The sequence below is a fragment of the Pongo pygmaeus genome, chromosome 9, assembly GCF_028885625.2.
Source record: "Pongo pygmaeus isolate AG05252 chromosome 9, NHGRI_mPonPyg2-v2.0_pri, whole genome shotgun sequence".
Lineage (NCBI taxonomy): Eukaryota > Metazoa > Chordata > Mammalia > Primates > Hominidae > Pongo > Pongo pygmaeus.
The window spans coordinates 70523133-70542267 of NC_072382.2; the positions used below are offsets into that span (position 1 = coordinate 70523133).

At 37.8% G+C, this 19135-nt stretch overlaps 1 protein-coding gene across 7 annotated transcripts in view; it reads right to left on the bottom strand.

Moving 5' to 3' along the window:
- Nucleotides 1-19135, bottom strand: part of TRIM22 (tripartite motif containing 22) — a 25453-nt gene continuing 6318 nt past the window's right edge. For 3 of the 7 annotated variants that reach the window (XM_054441289.2, XM_063671203.1, XM_063671202.1), the window contains exons 3-10: nt 14161-14649; nt 13472-13567; nt 12270-12500; nt 4341-4363; nt 2785-2949; nt 2593-2693; nt 2263-2289; nt 1-1816 (exon numbers count right to left, since the gene is read on the bottom strand). In XM_054441289.2, the coding sequence (XP_054297264.2) occupies nt 1221-1816; nt 2263-2289; nt 2593-2693; nt 2785-2949; nt 4341-4363; nt 12270-12500; nt 13472-13567; nt 14161-14583 (1662 nt within the window). In that variant the 5' untranslated portion in view covers nt 14584-14649 and the 3' untranslated portion in view covers nt 1-1220. Of the gene's footprint in view, nt 1817-2007; nt 2126-2262; nt 2290-2592; nt 2694-2784; nt 2950-4340; nt 4364-12269; nt 12501-13471; nt 13568-14160; nt 14650-19135 lie in introns of all 7 variants that reach the window. The other 4 variants (XM_063671204.1, XM_063671206.1, XM_063671205.1 and 1 more) reach the window with 2 other exon arrangements.

Sequence of the window (19135 nt, forward strand, 5' to 3'; positions counted from 1 at the left end):
TAGAGCCAACTATTGTTTTATTGAAGCAAAAAGAAAACAGAACAAAACCAAAAAATTGTTTCCCAAGACATTGAAATGGCTGACATCTTTTCAGTAATAATCAGAACAATATTTTTATATTTAAAATTCATAGAAAAGTGCCTTACATTTAATAAAAGTTTGTTTCTCAAAGTGATCAGAGGAATTAGATACAGTCTTGAACACCAATATTAATTTGAGGAAAATACACCAAAACACATTAAGTAAATTATTTAAGATCATAGAGCTTGTAAGTGAAAAGATAAAATTTGACCTCAGAAACCCTGAGCATTAAAAATCCACTATTAGCAGATAAATTACTATGGACTTCTTGCTTTAATTTTGTGATGAATATGGGGTGTCACTTGTAAACCAACACATTCTGAAGGATACATTACTTAGTAACAGATTCTTACGTACTTTGCTAGATAACATGGATATCAGTTGACAAGTTTCTCTTTCTTCAATCTTTTAAGGGGCAGAGGAAATGAGGAAGAAAAGAGATTGCAAAGGAATTACAGCAATACTGTTCTTTCTATAGGAGGGATTAGATATGTTTCCTTTGCAAATACAAAAAAATAATAATAATGTTTACTACTAGTGAAACCAAGGTATTAGGAATAATAATGTACAAGCATCTCTTGCAAGACAGGGTAAGATTGTTATGAGTGAAATCGTGACTTCCTCATATTTATATGTTGAAGTTTTTATTCCCAGTACCTCCGAATATTACCTTATTTGGAAATAAGGTCTTTGTAGAGAACATAATGTTAAAATGATTTCATTAAGGCATTAGCGGTGGGCCCTGAGCCAGTATGACTGGTGCCTTAATAAAAAGGGAAAACTTGGGCACAGAGATATACATAAAGACAATGTGCAGAGTCATAGGGAGAAGATGCCGTCTACAAGCCAAGGAGAGAGGCATGGAACAGAGCCCTTCCTTGCAGACCTCAGAAAGAACTAACTCTGATGGAATCTAGATTTGGGATTTCCAGCCCACAGTACGGCAATACAATTACAGTTTAAATCAGCAGTCTATGATGCTTTGTTATGGAAGCCCTAGCAAATGAATACAAAGACATTCTAAGTAAAAGAAGGGAAAAGAAAGGAAGAGATGGTCTCAGTAGAGATGAACTCAGGTGCAGAATCTGAGTCTCAGCACAAGGGCTACTATGCAGAAGTGGGTAAAGGAATGAGAACACTCAGGAGCTCGGTGGGCACACCGTCATGGGGACTAGGCAGTTCCAAGGATTGAAATACGGATAAGCAGGTCGAGAAAAGCGACATCCAGAGAACTTGTAAATTAGTGCTCCATGGTTTGTGACATTGAAAAATGAGACAATGCCTGCCTCATAGTCTAGGAAAACCCCAATACGACAGGGAGGCACAGCCATAAAGAGAGTCAAAACCTTGGGATCAGAAGAGGAGGAGTCCTCAAAAGCATTATATTCACATGTATTCTGTAATCCTATAACCCAGTAGCCATATTGAGGTCTGTATTTGGAGTAAACTTTTGAATAATTTACACTTGGATCAAAAGCTAACCCAGAGCTCTTCCTTTTATTCAGACTACTTATTTTACTGTGTACGCCCAGGATCCAGGCAATCTTTCCAGACACATCTACTTCCCAGTAATATTTCCCCGAAGAGAAATATTGGCAGCCGAAGACACCAAAAGCAGAAAAATCACATGGATTTGAATTCTTAAACGTGCAGGTGCGTACAGTTTTCACTTGTCTCTGATCCACAGAAACAGCAACATTCGAAGTGGCACTGCCTGGATTCAGCATCACGTCCACTGTAGAAAAAATTACGGAGTCAAGTGAAGGATACGGAATAGGTGTGTCTTATGGCATTGAGAAGAGACATATTGAAAATGAAACGTGTCGATATCAAACGGAACTTGTGTTGATAGTCAGAGGTTAGTAGGACACTTAAGAACTACAGGGTGTAAGAATACGAAAATTAGCCAGGCGTGGTGGCACATGCCTGTAATCCCAGCTACTTGGGAGGCTGAGGCAGCAGAATCGCTTGAACCCGGAGGCAGAGGTTGCAGTGAGCCGAGACCGCGCCATTGCACTCCAGCCTGGGCAACAACAGCAAAAATCTGTCTTAAAAAAAAAAAAAAAAAGAACTACATGGTGTAAGCATGTTTGGGGAGGAACACATGAGACTCAGATTATGAGATCTAATAGTAACCACAATTCTGAAAGGAAGTGATTTGAAAACCCCATATCATCTTACCCCAGTAGTACTGGACATCTGTCAGCTCTGAAACGACAAAAGTTTCAGTGATGTTGTTAGGAGCAAATGAGTAAGTACTGACACCTGTCTCTTCTCCACAGTAGGGAAAGGAAAGGGGGAATACTGGGATTCTATGCACTGGTGAATGAGAGGATGAATCAGACACCTGGTCATTCCCCCTAAGATAGGACCACATCTACAGCACAGGATTTTCCTCCTTCTCTGGCCCACCTCCTCTCCTATATCCTAACCTTAAAAAACCTCCCGCTTCCCTACTGAGCCCTGATAGTAAGAAATCCACACTCACAGCCTTCCCCTGAATCCCCTTACCTTCAAGAACTTGCAGCATCCCACTCAGATCTGGTACTCGGAATACACTCTTTAGTTTCTTGGAAACAGATTTTGGCTTCTTCAATGTCCAGCTTTCACTCCTAGTGATAACAAAAATTGATAACCTTTACACCTTTGCCCTATTTCTCTCCATCCAAGATCACTGTCTCTTTCAATTTTCACCATACTTACTGATGCACTTGGACACTCTTCCCTGAGGACAGTAGAGGGCAGACGCCTGACACTGGAGCCCAGAGAAATGTGCTCATGTCTACCTGTCTGTGTGTAGTCTTGGGAAGGTCTTCCCCTCTGTGTAATCTTGGGAAAGTCTTCACTTCAACGATGTTCACTTTCTTACTTTTAAAATGCAATAATTAAGCCCATGCTTTCTACCTCTTTAAAATGAATATAAAATTAGATAAAATAATAATGCTTTTTTTTTTTTTTTGAGACGGAGTCTTGCTCTGTCACCCAGGCTGGACCTCTTAAAAATGAATATAAAATTAGATAAAATAATAATGCTTTTGTTTGTTTGTTTGTTTGTTTTTGTTTTGAGACGGAGTCTCACTCTGTCATCCAGGCTGGAGTATAGTGGCGTGACCTCGGCTCACTGCAACCTCTGCCTCCCAGGTTCAAGCCATTCTCCTGCCTCAGCCTCCGGAGTAGCTGGGGTTACAGGTGCCTGCCGCCACATCCGGCTAATTTTTTTGTACTTTTAGTAGAGACAGGGTTTCACCATGTTGGCCAGGCTGGTTTTGAACTTCTGACCTCAAGTGATCCGCCTGCCTCGGCCTCCCAAAGTGCTAGGATTATAGGCGTGAGCCACTGCACCCAGCCAATAATGCTTTTAAAAGACATTCAGTGCCTCTAAAAAACTTATTTAATATTTCGAAAAGTCATTGCCATGTCAGGGGGTCCACCAGGAAGAGGCCAGAGAGGTGGGTTCCTACACAGGTGGTCATTAAGGAGGCCATAGAATCTGTCTACTGAGTTGTGGAGAGATATCAAAGTGGGATCCCATATTGAAGAGCTAAAGGGTTTCCAAAATCTGTTATCCCAACATGAGACCTACAGAATAACATCTGAGGTTTCAAGTTCTTTGGGGAAAGACAAATTACGATGACTAAATTAATTAATAGTGGTCTGATTTTCATGTGTTTAAAAAAACTTTGATGCTGCCAAGTAGGTGGGCAACTTTAGACACAGGAATATTATTTTTTCCTACAAGACAGTAAAGTATGTGAGCAAGAAAAGGTTACATTAGCACCAGGACTAAAGCCACTATTCCTCAAGACTTGAATCTATTTTTCTAGAAATCTAAAAAGCACCACCTAGAAAGTTATTGTTTATTTTATTCTCAGGGAGGAAAACAAACATAAAGGCGCTGTCTCTGGAAATTTTGGAGTCTGGCATATAAAAAGGGCAGACTGTCACTGCAATAAGACAGGCATCTATGCAATATGGAAACAACAGAGACAGAGGTTTGAATAAAGTGAGTGAAGTCATGGGGTTCTGATATTGCAAACTCTTATTCCTAAGGCCTCCATTGACCCTAGTTCTGTGATCTCCCAACACCAAAATTTCCTACAATTGAAAACTTTAATCTGCGATTAGCAATTTGGGACAATTTAATACACAAATTTCCCAGCCGTGTGATTTTTTAAGTTGTTCTGATTGAAGGAAGGTATCTCTCAGGATTATAATTCTCTTTTCAGACAAATAAGACCACATCTCTCTTCCACATATACCTTTTCATGACGTCAATCACATCCTGGGGAAAAGATAGAAAACATGAGTCAAGATAGGGTTGCCAGATTTAGAACATAAAAGTGGCTAGTTCATTTAGAATCTGGGATAAACAATACATTTTTTGTTATATATATGACCCTTGCAATATTTAAGATACTCTTATACTAAAAATATTACGTTACTTTTACCTGAAATTAAACTTTAACTGAGCATCCTGTATTTTGTCTAGCAATGCTCAAAAGAGTGATAGGCCCTCCTATCTTACAAAGTTTTATCCACCTTTCTCCCCACACTCTTACTACCCCTGGATGTGGTGGGAATAAATAGATGGTCACAGACTGGGGACAAAGTGTGGAGATAAGATTCAGATTGACCACTACAGAGGACTAAGATGAGGGTGTTAGGAAGATGCTTCAAGTATCTCAAGAAGGAATACATTTTAAAAAGAGGGAGGAGCTCTAATATTTTTATACATTTTTAATGAGATAACCTCATTAATTCATTGTGTTTTTATTTTATACATCAACAGACACAAAATGGTGAAATATGTTTGCCAGATATTTTTTCAGGCTTTAGGGATTTAATGATGAAAATTAATAATAAAAGTCCTTAAGAAGTGTACTGTTGCCATGAGCAAAAGCAAGCAAGCATTTCAAGTAAAAGTTTGTCTGGCCTCCATGTACTCACTCTACATGCTGACTAAACTCCACCATAGGTGATCTCATCCATTTTTCAGTATGAAACAGGCCACAGGAACAGGTAACTGAGTAGGTCTTAAATGTAACTTACTATTTCCCAACTATTTACATCCCACTGTCCCAAATAGTGTCAATATCCACTTAGTCATCATCTTTGAAACTATAAAATTTTATCCTGGATTCCAACATTTTATTAACCTAGACTAGTTTACATTTTTAACTGTTTTTAGCTATCTTTTCTTTCTCACCATAACCATTATTTCCTTTATTTTTTTGAACAAGTATGTGCCGATATATTTGGTCTCCCGCTGTCTGATCTGACCCCCTTTATACCAACAAAGAATTGACCTCCAGTTGACTTCACACCCTCAGAAATAGTTTCACTGCCTGTATTAGCTTTTTTGTTGTTATAATATCTGACAAAACCAACCAAAACTGGTTTAAATTTTTAAAAAACAAATTCAAGGGGTTAAGTATAATTTTACTCATAGCTACATCTTTAAACTAAAATCTTGCCATCAGAATTTGGTTTTTCTTCTAAAAATTATATTTTATACCTATTATATTGACTTATTTTCAGATTAATTATGGCATCAGCTTGACTCTCCTGGTTTAAATTATTATCCCTGATACGATACCCATCAGAAAAGACAACTGCTCTTTTTACTCATGACAGTAAAATTCTAAGGCATGCATGCAAACCATCGACCCCAATTGAGTCAAGCATATATCTTAAAATAATTACTGTAAAGTTGGTAAAAATATAAGAATTGGATATAATGACTTGCCAGAACTGAGTAACATATACATGCCTAATGCCACTAATTTTGTCTATTTTAACCAACGACAGGGAATGAGACAGGGTAGGGATGGTTCCTCAGAAGTTATTATAAAGAAACAATCAAAAGGAATAGAGGTTGGACAGACAAACAAATATTGTCCTCTATGATCCATTCCTCAGCTGTCTGCCACTTCTTCACCCTTATTACCAAACTGTTTGCAAAAAATGGCACATTCCTCAGCTCTCTGCCACCTCTTCACCCTTATTACCAAACTGTTTGCAAAAAACGGCACAATATAATACAATGGCTACAATAACATTAAAAATAGATGACTTATACCATATAACCACTATAACTAAAAATAAATCAAAGACCTAAAGATATAAAACTCCTAGAAGAAAAGGGGAAAATTGCATGACATTGGATTTGGTAGTGATTTGTTGGCTATGATATAAAAAGTAAAGGCAATATGAGAAAAAAATAAATAAACAGAACTTTACCAAAATTAAACTTTAAAAAAATCACTCTTAAGTTACGAAGAACACTATGAAGAGAGTGAAAAGGCAGTCCACAGAATGGGAAAGCATATTTACAAATCATATGTCTGATAAGGTATTAATATCCAGAATCTATAAATGACTCCAAAAATTCAACAAGAAAATCAACATCCATTCAGATAAAACCTCTTAACAAACTGATAATAAAAGAGAACATCCTCAAAACTGATAAGAAACATGTATAAGTAATATACAGCTAATAACATAATTAATAGTGAAAGTCTGAATTACTTCCTCCTAAAATCAAGAAAAAGACTAGCGTGTGAGGTTTCACCACTACGGTCAACATTGTATTGGAAGTTTTATCAAGTGCAATAAAGAAAAAAACAAAAAAAGAAAGATAAAGAAGAAAAGAGTAAAAATAAAAAGAAATAAGACATCTAGCATGAAAGAGAAGTAAAACTATATTAGGTTTGGTAGAATGATTTATCTTCCTTTGGGTATATACCCAGTAGTGCGATTGCTGGGTCTAACAGTAGCTCTGTTTTAAGTTCTTTTAGAAACCTCCAGACTGCTTTCTACAATGGCTGAAATAATTTACATTTCTACCAATAGAGTACATGTTCCCATTACTCTGTAGCCTCACTAGCATCTGTTAATTTTTGATTTTATAATAATAGCCATTCTGACTGTTGTGAGATGGTATCTCGTTGTGGGTTTGATTTGCATTTCTCTGGTTATTAGCAATGATGAGCATTTTTTCATATGTTTGTTGGCCACCTGTATGTCTTCTTTGGATAAATGTCTGTTCATGACTTTTGCCCATTTTTAATGGGGTTCTTTATTTTTTTGCTTATAGCAAAGACATGGAATCAATCCAGGTATCCATCAATGGTAGACTGGATAAACAAAATGAGGTACATATACACCATGAAATACTACATAGCCATAAAAAATAATAAAATTTCCGGGCGCTGTGGCTCACGCCTGTAGTCCCAGCACTTTGGGAGGCCAAGGTGGGCAGATCACGAGGTCAGGAGATCGAGACTGTCCTGGCTAACAAGGTGAAACCCCGTCTCTACTAAAAATACAAAAAATTAGCCGGGCATGATTGCAGGCGCCTGTAGTCCCAGCTACTCGGGAGGCTGCGGCAGGAGAATGGCCTGAACCCAGGAGGCAGAGCTTGCAGTGAGCCAAGATCGCGCCACTGCACTCCAGTCTGGGTGACAGAGCGAGACTCCGTCTCAAAAAAAAAAGAAAAAAAAGAATAAAATTATGTCCTTTGCAACAACATGGATGCAGCTGGAGGCCGTAATCCTAAGCAAATTAACACAGGAACTGAAAATCAAGCACTGCATGTTCTCACTTATAAGTGGAAGCTAACTATTGAGCATACATGGACATAAATATGGAAATAATAGACACTGCAGACTACACTAGGGGAAGGAGGAAGGGTGTGTGGGTTGAAAAACTACTGATTGGGTACTATGCTCATTACCTGGGTGATGGGATCTGTATCCCAAACCTCAGCATCACACAATATTCCCATGTAACAAACCTGCACATATAATCCCTGTATCTAAAATAAAAGTTGCAGTTTTAAAATTAACTATATTTATTTACAGACGGCATGATTCAATATGTAAATGATCTCAAAGAATATACACACACAAACACACAACTACTAAAACTAGTAAAAGTTTAGCATGTGGAATGAATATTAAAGTTTTGAAAGAATAACACCCATGACTCAAGAATTTTATATTCAGAAATTTTGTCCTGCAATAATGAAGGAAATACTTAGCCATAAATGTTAAAAGACATTATTAAGCGGGAAGAAGAGTATATGTCTGAAATTCAGATCTTCACAAAGAGAGAAAGAGCACTGAAAAAGAAATAAAGGTAAAATAAAATATTTTGTTTTTCTGATTCTCAACTAATGTATAAGATAATGGTTTAAAGTAATAATATCAACAATGTAGTGGGTGATTACAGCTTATGGATAAGTGAAATGAATGACAGCAACATTACTCAAGATTGAGGATACTCTGCTCTAAGGTACCTGCACTACATGTGAAGGGGTATAGTGTTATTTGTAAGTAGACTTAGATTAGTTGTAAATGCATATTGCAAACTCCAGGGCAACCACTAAGCCTTTATATATATATGTATAGTGTTATTTATATTTTTAAAATATATTTTTATATATTTATAAAATGTTTATATTTTTAAAATATTTTTATATTTCAAATATATATATTTTTTATATTTTTTATATTTTTATATATACTTTTAGGCATATTAGTTATATTATTATTAGTTATATTAGTTATATTATTAGGCATATTAGTTATATTTATATATATCTTTAGGCATATTAGTTATATATTATATATAACTATATATAATATATATTAGTTATGTATATATAATATATAGTATATATAATATATAACTAATATATATTAGTTATATTAGTTATATTATTAGGCATATTAGTTATATTTATATATATCTTTAGGCATATTAGTTATAGATTATATATAACTATATATAATATAATATATATTAGTTATGTATATATAATATGTACATAACTATATATAATATATAGTATATATAATATATACTAATATATATTAGTTATTATATATAATATATACTAACATATATTAGTTATTATATATAATATATACTAATATATATTAATTATATATAATATATAACTAATATATATTAGTTATGTATATTATATATAATATAGCTATATTTGTTATGTATATTAGTAATATATAACTAATAAGCTAAGAGAGAAGAGAAAATTGAATAATATAAAATAATCAATTGAATAATATGAAATAGTTAAAAGTAAAAGAGGGCAGAGAAAGAGAGGAAGGGAAAAAAAAGCAAAGAACAAGTATGGTGAATAGAAAACAGTCAAAAATGGTAGGTGTTTTAATTTTCTGCGGTTGCTGTAACAACATAGCACAAACTGTATGGTTTTTAAACAACTGAGATTTATTCTCTCACAGTTCTTGAGGCTAGGTTCAAAATCAGGATATTGGTAATGTTGGTCCCTACTGTAATCTGTTCCATGCTTCCCTATTAGCTTCTAGTGGTTGCTGGTACACTGATTTTGGACTCTGGGCTTTCAGAACTATGAGACAATTTTTTTGTATGTGGTTTTAAGTTACAAAGTTTGTGACAATTTCTTACAGCAGCCACAGGAAATGATTACCACTACAGTTGTACCTGAACAGCACACTATATATCAACTGATTTAAATGGCATTCATAGAATATTCCATCTAAAGGCAAATATCTATTCTTCTCAAGCTCACATGGAAAATTAACCAAGCTGTAACACATTCTATACCACAAAATACACTTTAACAAATGTAAACAATTGAACTCATACAAAATGTTTTCTTACACAACAATAGAATTTAACTAGTAATCAGTAACAGATAGCTGTAATACTCCAAAATATTAAGCAACACTTTAAAAATAGGTTTAGTGGGTTTTATTGGTAAACTGATGAATTCTACCAAAAGTTGGAGAAGGAAATTATCAAAATTCTCCCCAAATTTGTTTCAGAAGATGAAAGGAGATGGACTACTTTGTAACACATTCTATGAGGTCAGCATTACCCTAATCCAGAGCCAAGCAAAGACATTATGAGAAAGGAAAACCAGAAACCAGTATCTCTCATGAACACAGACGCAAAAATTCTCAACAGTACATTAGTAAAACAAATCCAACAAAATTTATGTAAAAATTGTGCACCACAAGTAAGTGGGATTTATTCAAGGTATGCAAGCTGGTTCAATCTATGAAAATTGATTAATGTAATCTACCATATCAATAAAGAGGAAAAATCATATGATTATATCAACTGAGGCAGAAAAGCTATTTGACAAAATCCACACCATTCATGATAAAAACTCTCAGCAAACTAGGAATAAAGAGGAAGTTTCTCGGCCGGGCGCACCTGAGGTCAGGAGTTCGAAAGCAGCCTACCCAACATGGCGAAACCCTGTCTCTACTAAAAATACAAAAATTAGCTGGATGTGGTAGTAGGCGGCCTGCAGTCCCAGCTGAGGCAGGAGAATCGCTTGAACCCGGGAGGCAGAGTTTGCAGTGAACTGAGCTCGTGCCACTGCACTCCAGTCTGGGTGATAGAACAAGACTGCATCTCAAAAAAAAGAGAAAAAGAGGAACTTTCTCAACTTCACTACAAATCTGAAAAAAAAAGACTCCTATAGCTAACATCATACTTACGAGTGAGAGACTGAGTACTTTCCTCTTAAGGTCAGAAAAAAGGAAAGGATGTCCCCTCTCACCATCCCTACTGAACATTGTACTAGAAGTCCTAGCTAGTGTAATAAAACAAGCAAAGACAAATGAAAACTATACAAACTGCTGGCCGGGCGCAGTGTCTCAAGCCTGTAATCCTAGCACTTTGGGAGGCCAGGTGGGCAGATTGCCTGAGCTCAAGAGTTCGAGACCAGCCTGGGCAGCACAGTGAATCCCTGTCTTTACTAAAATACAAAAAAAATGTAGCCAGGTGTGGCGGTGTGCGCTAGTCCCAGCTACTTGGGAGGCTGAGGCAGGAGAATTATTTGAACCCGAGAGGTGAAGGCTGCAGTGAGGTGAGATTGTGCCACCACACTCCAGCCTTGGTAACAGAACGAGACTCCGTCTCCAAAAAAAACATACAAACTGCAGAGTATGAAACAATTAACTTTATTCTCGGATGACATGATTCTCCATGTAGAAAATGTCAAAGAATTGACATTAAAAAAAAAACTCTTCTATGACTAATAAGTAATTATAGCAAGGTTGCAATATACAAGATTAAAATACTAAACTCAGTTTCTTTTCTATGTGCCAGCAATGAAGAATTGAAATTTGAAATAAAAAAAATTACAATAGCACCAAAAGTAAAAAATAGAAAAAACTCTTTAAAAAGGTACAGAATCTGCATGTGGAAATAATAAGCTTTTCAGCAGTGTTAGTTATTAGGAAAAAGCAAATTAAAACTACATAACTACATTGAGATACCATTACGTTCCCACTAGAAAGGCTGTAACTAAAAAAAAAAAAAAAGAAGGAAATAATCAAGTATTAACAAGGATTTGAAGAACCTAGAAACTTTTTATATTGCTTTTTATAAGCTTTTATATTGTTACTCATATAAAATGAGTAACAACTTTGGAAAATAGTATGACAACTTAAAAATTATACATAAACTTAACATACAACACTCTTAAAATCTACTCAAGATAAATGAAAACGTTTGTATGAGGACATGTAAGTGAATGTTTACTGTAGCATTATTCATAATACTCCCTAACTGGAAAATATTCATATAGCCACCAACTGGTGAATACATAAACATAATATGATACATTCAGATAATGGAATAGTATTAGCAATAAGAGCAAACTGCTGATACATACTGCAATATAAATAAACCTCAAAATATTATGCTAAGTTAAAGATGCCAGATGCAAAAGACTACATGTTTTATAATTCAATTCATATTGAAAGGTCCAGAGAAGCCAGTTCTATACAGACAGAAAACAGATTGGCTGCCAGGAGGTGGAGGTAGAAACAGATATTGACTGCAAACAGGCATGAGAAATGTTTTTGATGTGATGGGAAAGTTCTAAAACTGATTTGCTCATGGTACAAAGAATCTTCTCACCAAGCTCAAATTTTTACACTGCCTCTCATAAGTAAATAATAATGGGAATTTCCCTTGCCATTCATACACTGAATGATCTCTGTGACCCCTGAAATGATGGGCATAAAAGGGGCACTGCCGGGCCAAAGGGACCATTTAATGTCACCACACAGAAGAAAGCCTAGAGACTGGGAAGGGAAGGAAAATCAGCCTCTGTGTTTTTCCCCTAATCTCTTATGTAGGTGCTCCATCCCAAGTCTTACCTGCAGCATCTCTACTGACGATCCCCTCAACCTCCGCTGGAGATCTGAGATGAGCGTGCTGGCATCCTGCCTCTGCTGGACCAGCTGGTCTGTAGCTGCTGCCAGGTTATCCAGCACATTCACCTCACCTTCCTCCAGCTTTTGCAGCTCTCTCTGCTCCTCATTGTCCAAGATGACTCTCATTTCATTGAACCCTTTCAGAATCTTCTGTCTCTCGATCTGGATATAATTCTTGGGAATGAAAAGAGAAAGAGGCAGTCAGTCTGGCTGGTTGAAGGCCTGCTTTGTATGAGCCTGGGAGCCAGGATAAGAACTGTTTTCCTCAGGGAGTTCTCAAAAGGAATAGGAGGCAAAAGCCAATACACAATTTCTGGTGAAGCCATGTTTTTCTACTTTTTAACCTGAGCTCCTCCCAAAGCAATACACTCAAGTCTGTTTTATTGAGGCCTAATCTGAGACAAAATGTGATGCCTGGGTGAGGCTTGGATTGTAGATACCTGTCCTGAACAACTTTGCCTTTCTGTGTCTTAAATCCCTCTACCTGGCCGGGCACAGTGGCTCATGCCTGTAATCCCAGCACTTTGGGAGGCTGAGGTGGGCGGATCACAAGGTCAGGAGATTGAGACCATCCTGGCTAACACGATGAAACCCCATCTCTACTAAAAATACAAAAAATTAGCCGGGCATGGTGGCACATGCCTGTAGTCCCAGCTACTCGGGAGGCTGAGGCAGGAGAATCGCTTGAACCAGGGAGGCAGAGGTTGCAGTGAGCCGAGATCGCGCCACTACACTCCAGCCTGGATGACAGAGAGAGACTCTGTCTCAAAAAACAAACAAACAAACAAAAAAATCCCCCTACTCAAACCCCCTAAACAGGGAATCCTGGGTCTTTCCCCAGGGTGTTTACTGGAAGGATTGGAGCCTCAAACCTGATGACACAAATGGAACACAGGATTCACAGGAAGCATTTTCACAGATATTTCCCTCCATGCCTTCACTTCCAAATATAGTGTTGATTTATGATACATCTACTCTCCAGCCCCTAAACTCCAACAGGGAAGGAATTAAATGAGACCTAATCAAATGGACTTCTATACTTGTTAATTCTAGCACAGCAAAGAGGAAGGGGTGTCCTTGTGATAGAGCCCAGGGTCCTGCCCAGATTCCTGTCTAATTATCCCTTAGGAGGTGTCTCCTCCTGCCTTCCAGGTGGTTCTCTCTTGTCGGATGTCATCTTCCAGCTTCTCAGCTTCTTGATCCTCCTTTATCAGCCTCTGCAGGGCTACCTGCAGCTTTTCCTGTAAGAAAGAAATTATACCAGAGTAAAGTTATGAGCTTTCTCAGCACCTGAATAGAGGATAGCAAGGAAGAAATCGAATGGCTCTCAGAAGGAACTAGTTTACAGAAACAGTGAGGCTGGTGATTAGAACCTACGGCATGGGGGAAAATCTGAGGAGATGAATGTATTCTTTATTCCTGGATGATGGAAGTCACCATCCTCTTATCAAGAGTAGCCTGATTCTTTTCCTAGAGCAAAAGCAGACCCTGCAGTAAGGAAAGACTTCCTTTCATTGCCACTCTTCCCACATCTAACCAGACATGTTCCCAAAAACACTGTTCTTCTCGGACGGGCAATGAAAGCTTATCTTACAAAGCAATTCTCCATTCATTCAACTTTTCCTTGCTAAAAATTTGTACTCTTTTTTAAATAAAAACAATGTGCAGCAGTGTCCTTCGGGCATCAGAAACTAAGCAAAGAGTATGGAAAGAGATCACAGGGCTCTCAGTTCTATGGTGACAAGGGGAATAAAGCAGGACAAAAAAAGTGGAGATTTCACATGAGGTACCATCTTCTGCTCTCTGCTCTCTCTTCCTCTATCTTGGAGCCTACCTGACATTCCTTGACCACCTCGTTTATGCGGAATGTTTGGTGACCTTGGTGTTCCTGAGACAGTTCACAAACCCAGCAAATGACTTTTCCATCCTCCTTACAGAAGATCTGGAGTTTTTTTCCATGGTGCTCACAGACATCTCTCTTCTGCCCCTCCTGTGGGCTCATCTTGACCTCCTTGACTCTTTCAACTATGTTGGCCAGATGCCGATTAGGTCGGAGGTTCCCAGGCTGGAATCTGGTCTGACACACAGGACAGCTGCTTTCCCCTCTTGAGATGATCACTGACTCCTTGATCTTTGCAGTGATGCAGGCTTGGCAGAAGCTGTGGCCACAATCTAGGCTCAGAGGTTCTGTCAGGAGCTCCAGGCAGATGGGGCAGGTCACCTCCTTCTCTATGTCTACCTTTACTGAGAAATCCATTGCACTGCTCCCTTGGCTTCCTTCTGTCTTGACTCTTGAAGTTCTTGGTCACAAACTCCTGCAGTGCTGGGAATGTCGAAGGGGACAGGGTAAGAAAAGAAGGAATAGAAAGAATACTGCTTTTACAGAGATTTAGAACAGGACAAAACATTAATATTTAACAGAGAAAGGAGAAAAGAAAGGCATGAAGAATAAACCAATGACAGAATAAAATGGACTTTGTAGTAATTTCAAACACTTTATTCTTAATTTTTGTCTCAGGACAAATTTCACCCCATCAAGGCAATTATTGTTATTTTCTCTTCTACTGGAGAGGACAAACTGAGGCTCTTCTACCAAGAGCTTCGTGTAACCCATCATTTGTCCTGTCTTTTGTTCCCCAACCCAAAACACATTTTCCATGTTAAATGCACTAAACACACCCCTGCCCCTGGGCTTGCACACAGGCTTTTCCTTCTGAATGGCATGATTGTATCCCCAATATTTTCATGATTCACGAATATTTGCATATTTTTAAGCTATTGAATTGTATTTACATAGCATCAAACACTGTCATTTTTAAGTGTATCATGCGATAATTTCTAGTAAATTTGTGGAACTATATAACTATTACTGTAACCCAATTTAAAATTATTTTTATCACCTGAAAAAAAAAAAAAACCTTAATGCCATCACTCCTATTCTGATCCCAAGCTCCAGGCAACCACTAATAATATCCTTTGGGTTTTTAATCAATTGATAAAAATAGAATCATAATATATGTCTTTGGTGTCTGAATTATTTTATTTATACTGTTAAGGTTTATCTCCTCTGCCTTTTTTCCCCATGTAAAAAGTACCTCCTCAATTAAATTATCAAATCTATGGCTCCTCAAGGCTTTTGCACTTGCTCCTTTCTCTGCATAAAATGATCCTCCCCCTAATGTTAGCAAGACTCACTCTTACATTTAATTCAATCTCCTCTTAGATGTCCTCTTCTTAGAAGGACATACTATAATTTACTTACAGCAAAACCACGAGTACTATCACTCACTGCACATTTAGCTTCTTATTTTTACTATGTAATATATAAGATTGTTCTTTAAATGTCTACTTCTTCCTCCTGAAAAGTAATTCATTCATAGACCTGGGACTTTTTTTGTTCACTGATATATCCTCTATACCTAGAAGAGTGAATCACATACAGGAATAAAATGTTTAATGAATATATAAAGCCACAACTTCCTTATTCCTCCATAGATGATTAGACCTTTTAATCAGATTTTCATCTTTTCTTTCCATCAATTAGCAGTTTCCCAATAGCTGAGCTTTGGGACCACAGTTATGGTTTCCAGTGAAGAAGTGTTTACATCCTAACACATCTACCCATAGCAAGTCCTCCCATGACCTCACATTCCGTCCCCAAAGACATACACACACACACACACACCACCGCCACCACCACCACCACCACCATAATAGGAAAATAATTTTATCATGAACAATTTTATAAGCAGTTACAATTTAGAAATCATTTTGACTTCTTTATTCTTCATACAAAACCCTTGAGAAATAAGAATACTCCCTTTCTTCAGGTGTGTCAATAGAATCAAGTGACTTACAAAGATCACTCATTCTAATCTAATAGGTAGAGTAAGAGTGAATGTATTGTCCCCAAGGTCCTCCTTCAGAGTTCTCTCCACTACAGCACAGATTTAAACAGACAACAAAGGTAAAGGCTACAAGAGCTATACTGATACCCATTGCTATTGGGGGTATAGAAATGGAGAGATCCAGACCAGCTATGTAGTTCTGGGGCATGCTGTGGTTTTAAATGTTGAAATTTCACCTTGGCCTGGACATATGGCAAGGATGGTGATAGGAACCTAAAGATGTATATCTTTAGGGAAGAGGAAAAGAGGCTAAAATAGCTATAGGATCACACACATGACATAGACTCAATATACATTTCAAAGAAACATCTGTTGGTCATGGGAGAAAAGTCTCAATCCATAAAGGAGGCCAAGTATATTGAGAACATGTAGCAGAGAGACAGTCTGTCCTGTTTCTCCCCAAATGATGTTGAAATCCTAATGTGTGAACGTGCTCTTATTTGAAAGTAGTATATTTAAATACTATTTAGTTACCATGTGCTCATTAGGGTAGACCCTTATCCAACATGACTGTGTCCTTATCAAAAAGGGACATTTACACACAAGGAATATACCAGGGTAAAGAAGAAAGCAGAGATCAGGGTGATGCACCTATAAGCCAAGGAATGCTAAAGGTTTCCAGGAAACTATTAGAAGCTAGAAGAGAGGCATGGAGCAGATGCCTCCTTCATAGCCTTCAGAAGGAACCAGCCCTGCCAACACATTTTATCTTGGATAACTAGCCTCCAGAATTGTAAGGCAATATATTTCTGCTATTTAAGCCAACCACTTTTGGTACTTTTTCTATGACAGCTCTAGAAAACTAATACAAGTGCTTATTTTTCTTGATTTATTCATTCTTTTTTTTTTTTTTTGAGACGGAGTCTCACTCTGTCACCCAGGCTGGAGTGCAGTGGTGCGATCTCGGCTCCCTTGCCAGCTCCGCCTCCTGGGTTCACGCCATTCTCCTGCCTCAGCCTCCCAAGTAGCTGGGACTACAGGCGCCGGCCACCACACCTGGCTGATTTTTTTGTATCTTTTTAGTAGAGATGGGGTTTCACTGTGTTAGCCAGGATGGTCTCGATCTCCTGACCTCATGATCCGCCCGCCTCGGCCTCCCAAAGTGCTGGGATTACTGGCGTAAGCCACCGCGCCCGGCCTATTCATTCTTTATTCTAACATTGAAGAAATGTAGCCCCACTGAAACCCTTCCGACCTAAGACAGGTAGACAGACAGACACATAAACAAAATGCATGCTCCCCTTTGAAGGTGGTGCGAATGTAGTTTTTATGACACGGTGAAGGCTAACTAGGTCCATAGCTTCCTTATTTCAGAATACTCTGATTACCTGCACAGAAGCTTTCTTTATCTGTACAATTTAGATCAAAAAAAAAAAAAAAAGATGTCCAGGCGCTGTGGCTCAAGCCTGTAATCCCAGCACTTTGGGAGGCCGAGGCGGGCGGATTACCTGAGGTCAGGAGTTTGAGGCCAGCCTGGCCACTATGGTGAGACCCCGTATGTACTAAAAAAAAAAAAAAAAAACTAGCCAGGTGTGACGGCAGTTGCCTGTAGTCCCCGCTACTCGGGAGGCTGAGGCAGGAGAATCACTTGAACCCGGGAGGTGGAGGTTGCAGTGAGCTGAGATCACACCACTGCACTCCAGCCTGGCGACAGAGCAAGACTCCGTTTAAAAAAAAAAAGATTAAATTAAATTAGTGTGGCTACACAATAAGGAGAAAAACTATAAGAGGTTTAGCCACCAATATCTTTTTTTTTTTTTTTTTTTTTTTTTGAGACAAGGTCTCACTGCGTTGCCCAGGCTGGTCTCAAACTCCTGAGCTCAAGCAATCTTCCAGTCTTGGCTTCCCAAAGTGCTGGGATTTTTGGCTAGGGATTGGCACAAGCTACCAGGTGCCTGGCCTAGCCAACATCTTTTAAATTTCCCCTGTTCCTTGGGTCAGGAACTACCAATGGAGAAAATAGGTCCTGTTCTTGGCATGCAGAAACCTGGAGAACTCAGAAACATTGTTACCACTTCTTATTTGTCTAAATTCAGAGTTCCTTTTTCAATGACCCACTAAAATGTCCAGGGGTAAGTTTTCCCCACATTAATGACCCTTTTTCCAAGAGTTCTAACTCTCTGGTCAATATGTTTCAGATAAGTCATTTTGTAACAGAGGACAAATTTCATAAAGCTACCCCAGTCTCATCTCTTTCTCTCAGTTAGTTCATCAGTTCTCAAATCCATCATTTTATTGAAGACTGCTCAAAATCATTTTCTCACAGTGAGACCTAATGTGAAATCTATTTAAAGTTGCAAAGCCCTTGAAAAGAGCACTACAGATACCACATCCTATTGCAGCCCTTTTAGTTTGTTGCTTTTATTTTATTGGTTTTACATTTATCCTGTAGTAACTGCTACCTTTTTGCTGCATTAAAACTGCTGGTTTACTTCCTTTTTTTGACTGCATGTTTACTTCCTTTTCCCTAGTCCAGAGTATAATCTCTTACTGGTATTTAATGTTGATTATATATGGAATAGATAGTTTTTTGTTTTTGTTTTTTACTATACCTGTATGCTTTTGTTTTGTGAATTTAGTCAAAAATATTTTTCAAAAATTAAAAGTACAGTTTTATTTATTGGGTCCTGTACTAGACTTGACAATTAATAAACACTAGATATGGACCTTGGCAAAATGTACGGCACAGACACATAAGGAGACAGTTACCTGGACCTCTGAAAAGTGAAACAAAGAAAAGGACACATCAGAATATGGGTGACATGGGCATCAAGGTACAAAATGCTCAGAGATAAGATCAAGATAAGACTCAGGAGAAATGACCAACTCCTTGCCTTAACTCTGTGCAAGGGAAAATTGAGTAGGGAATTGAGGTAACTCATGATGAAAAGGTGTACCTAG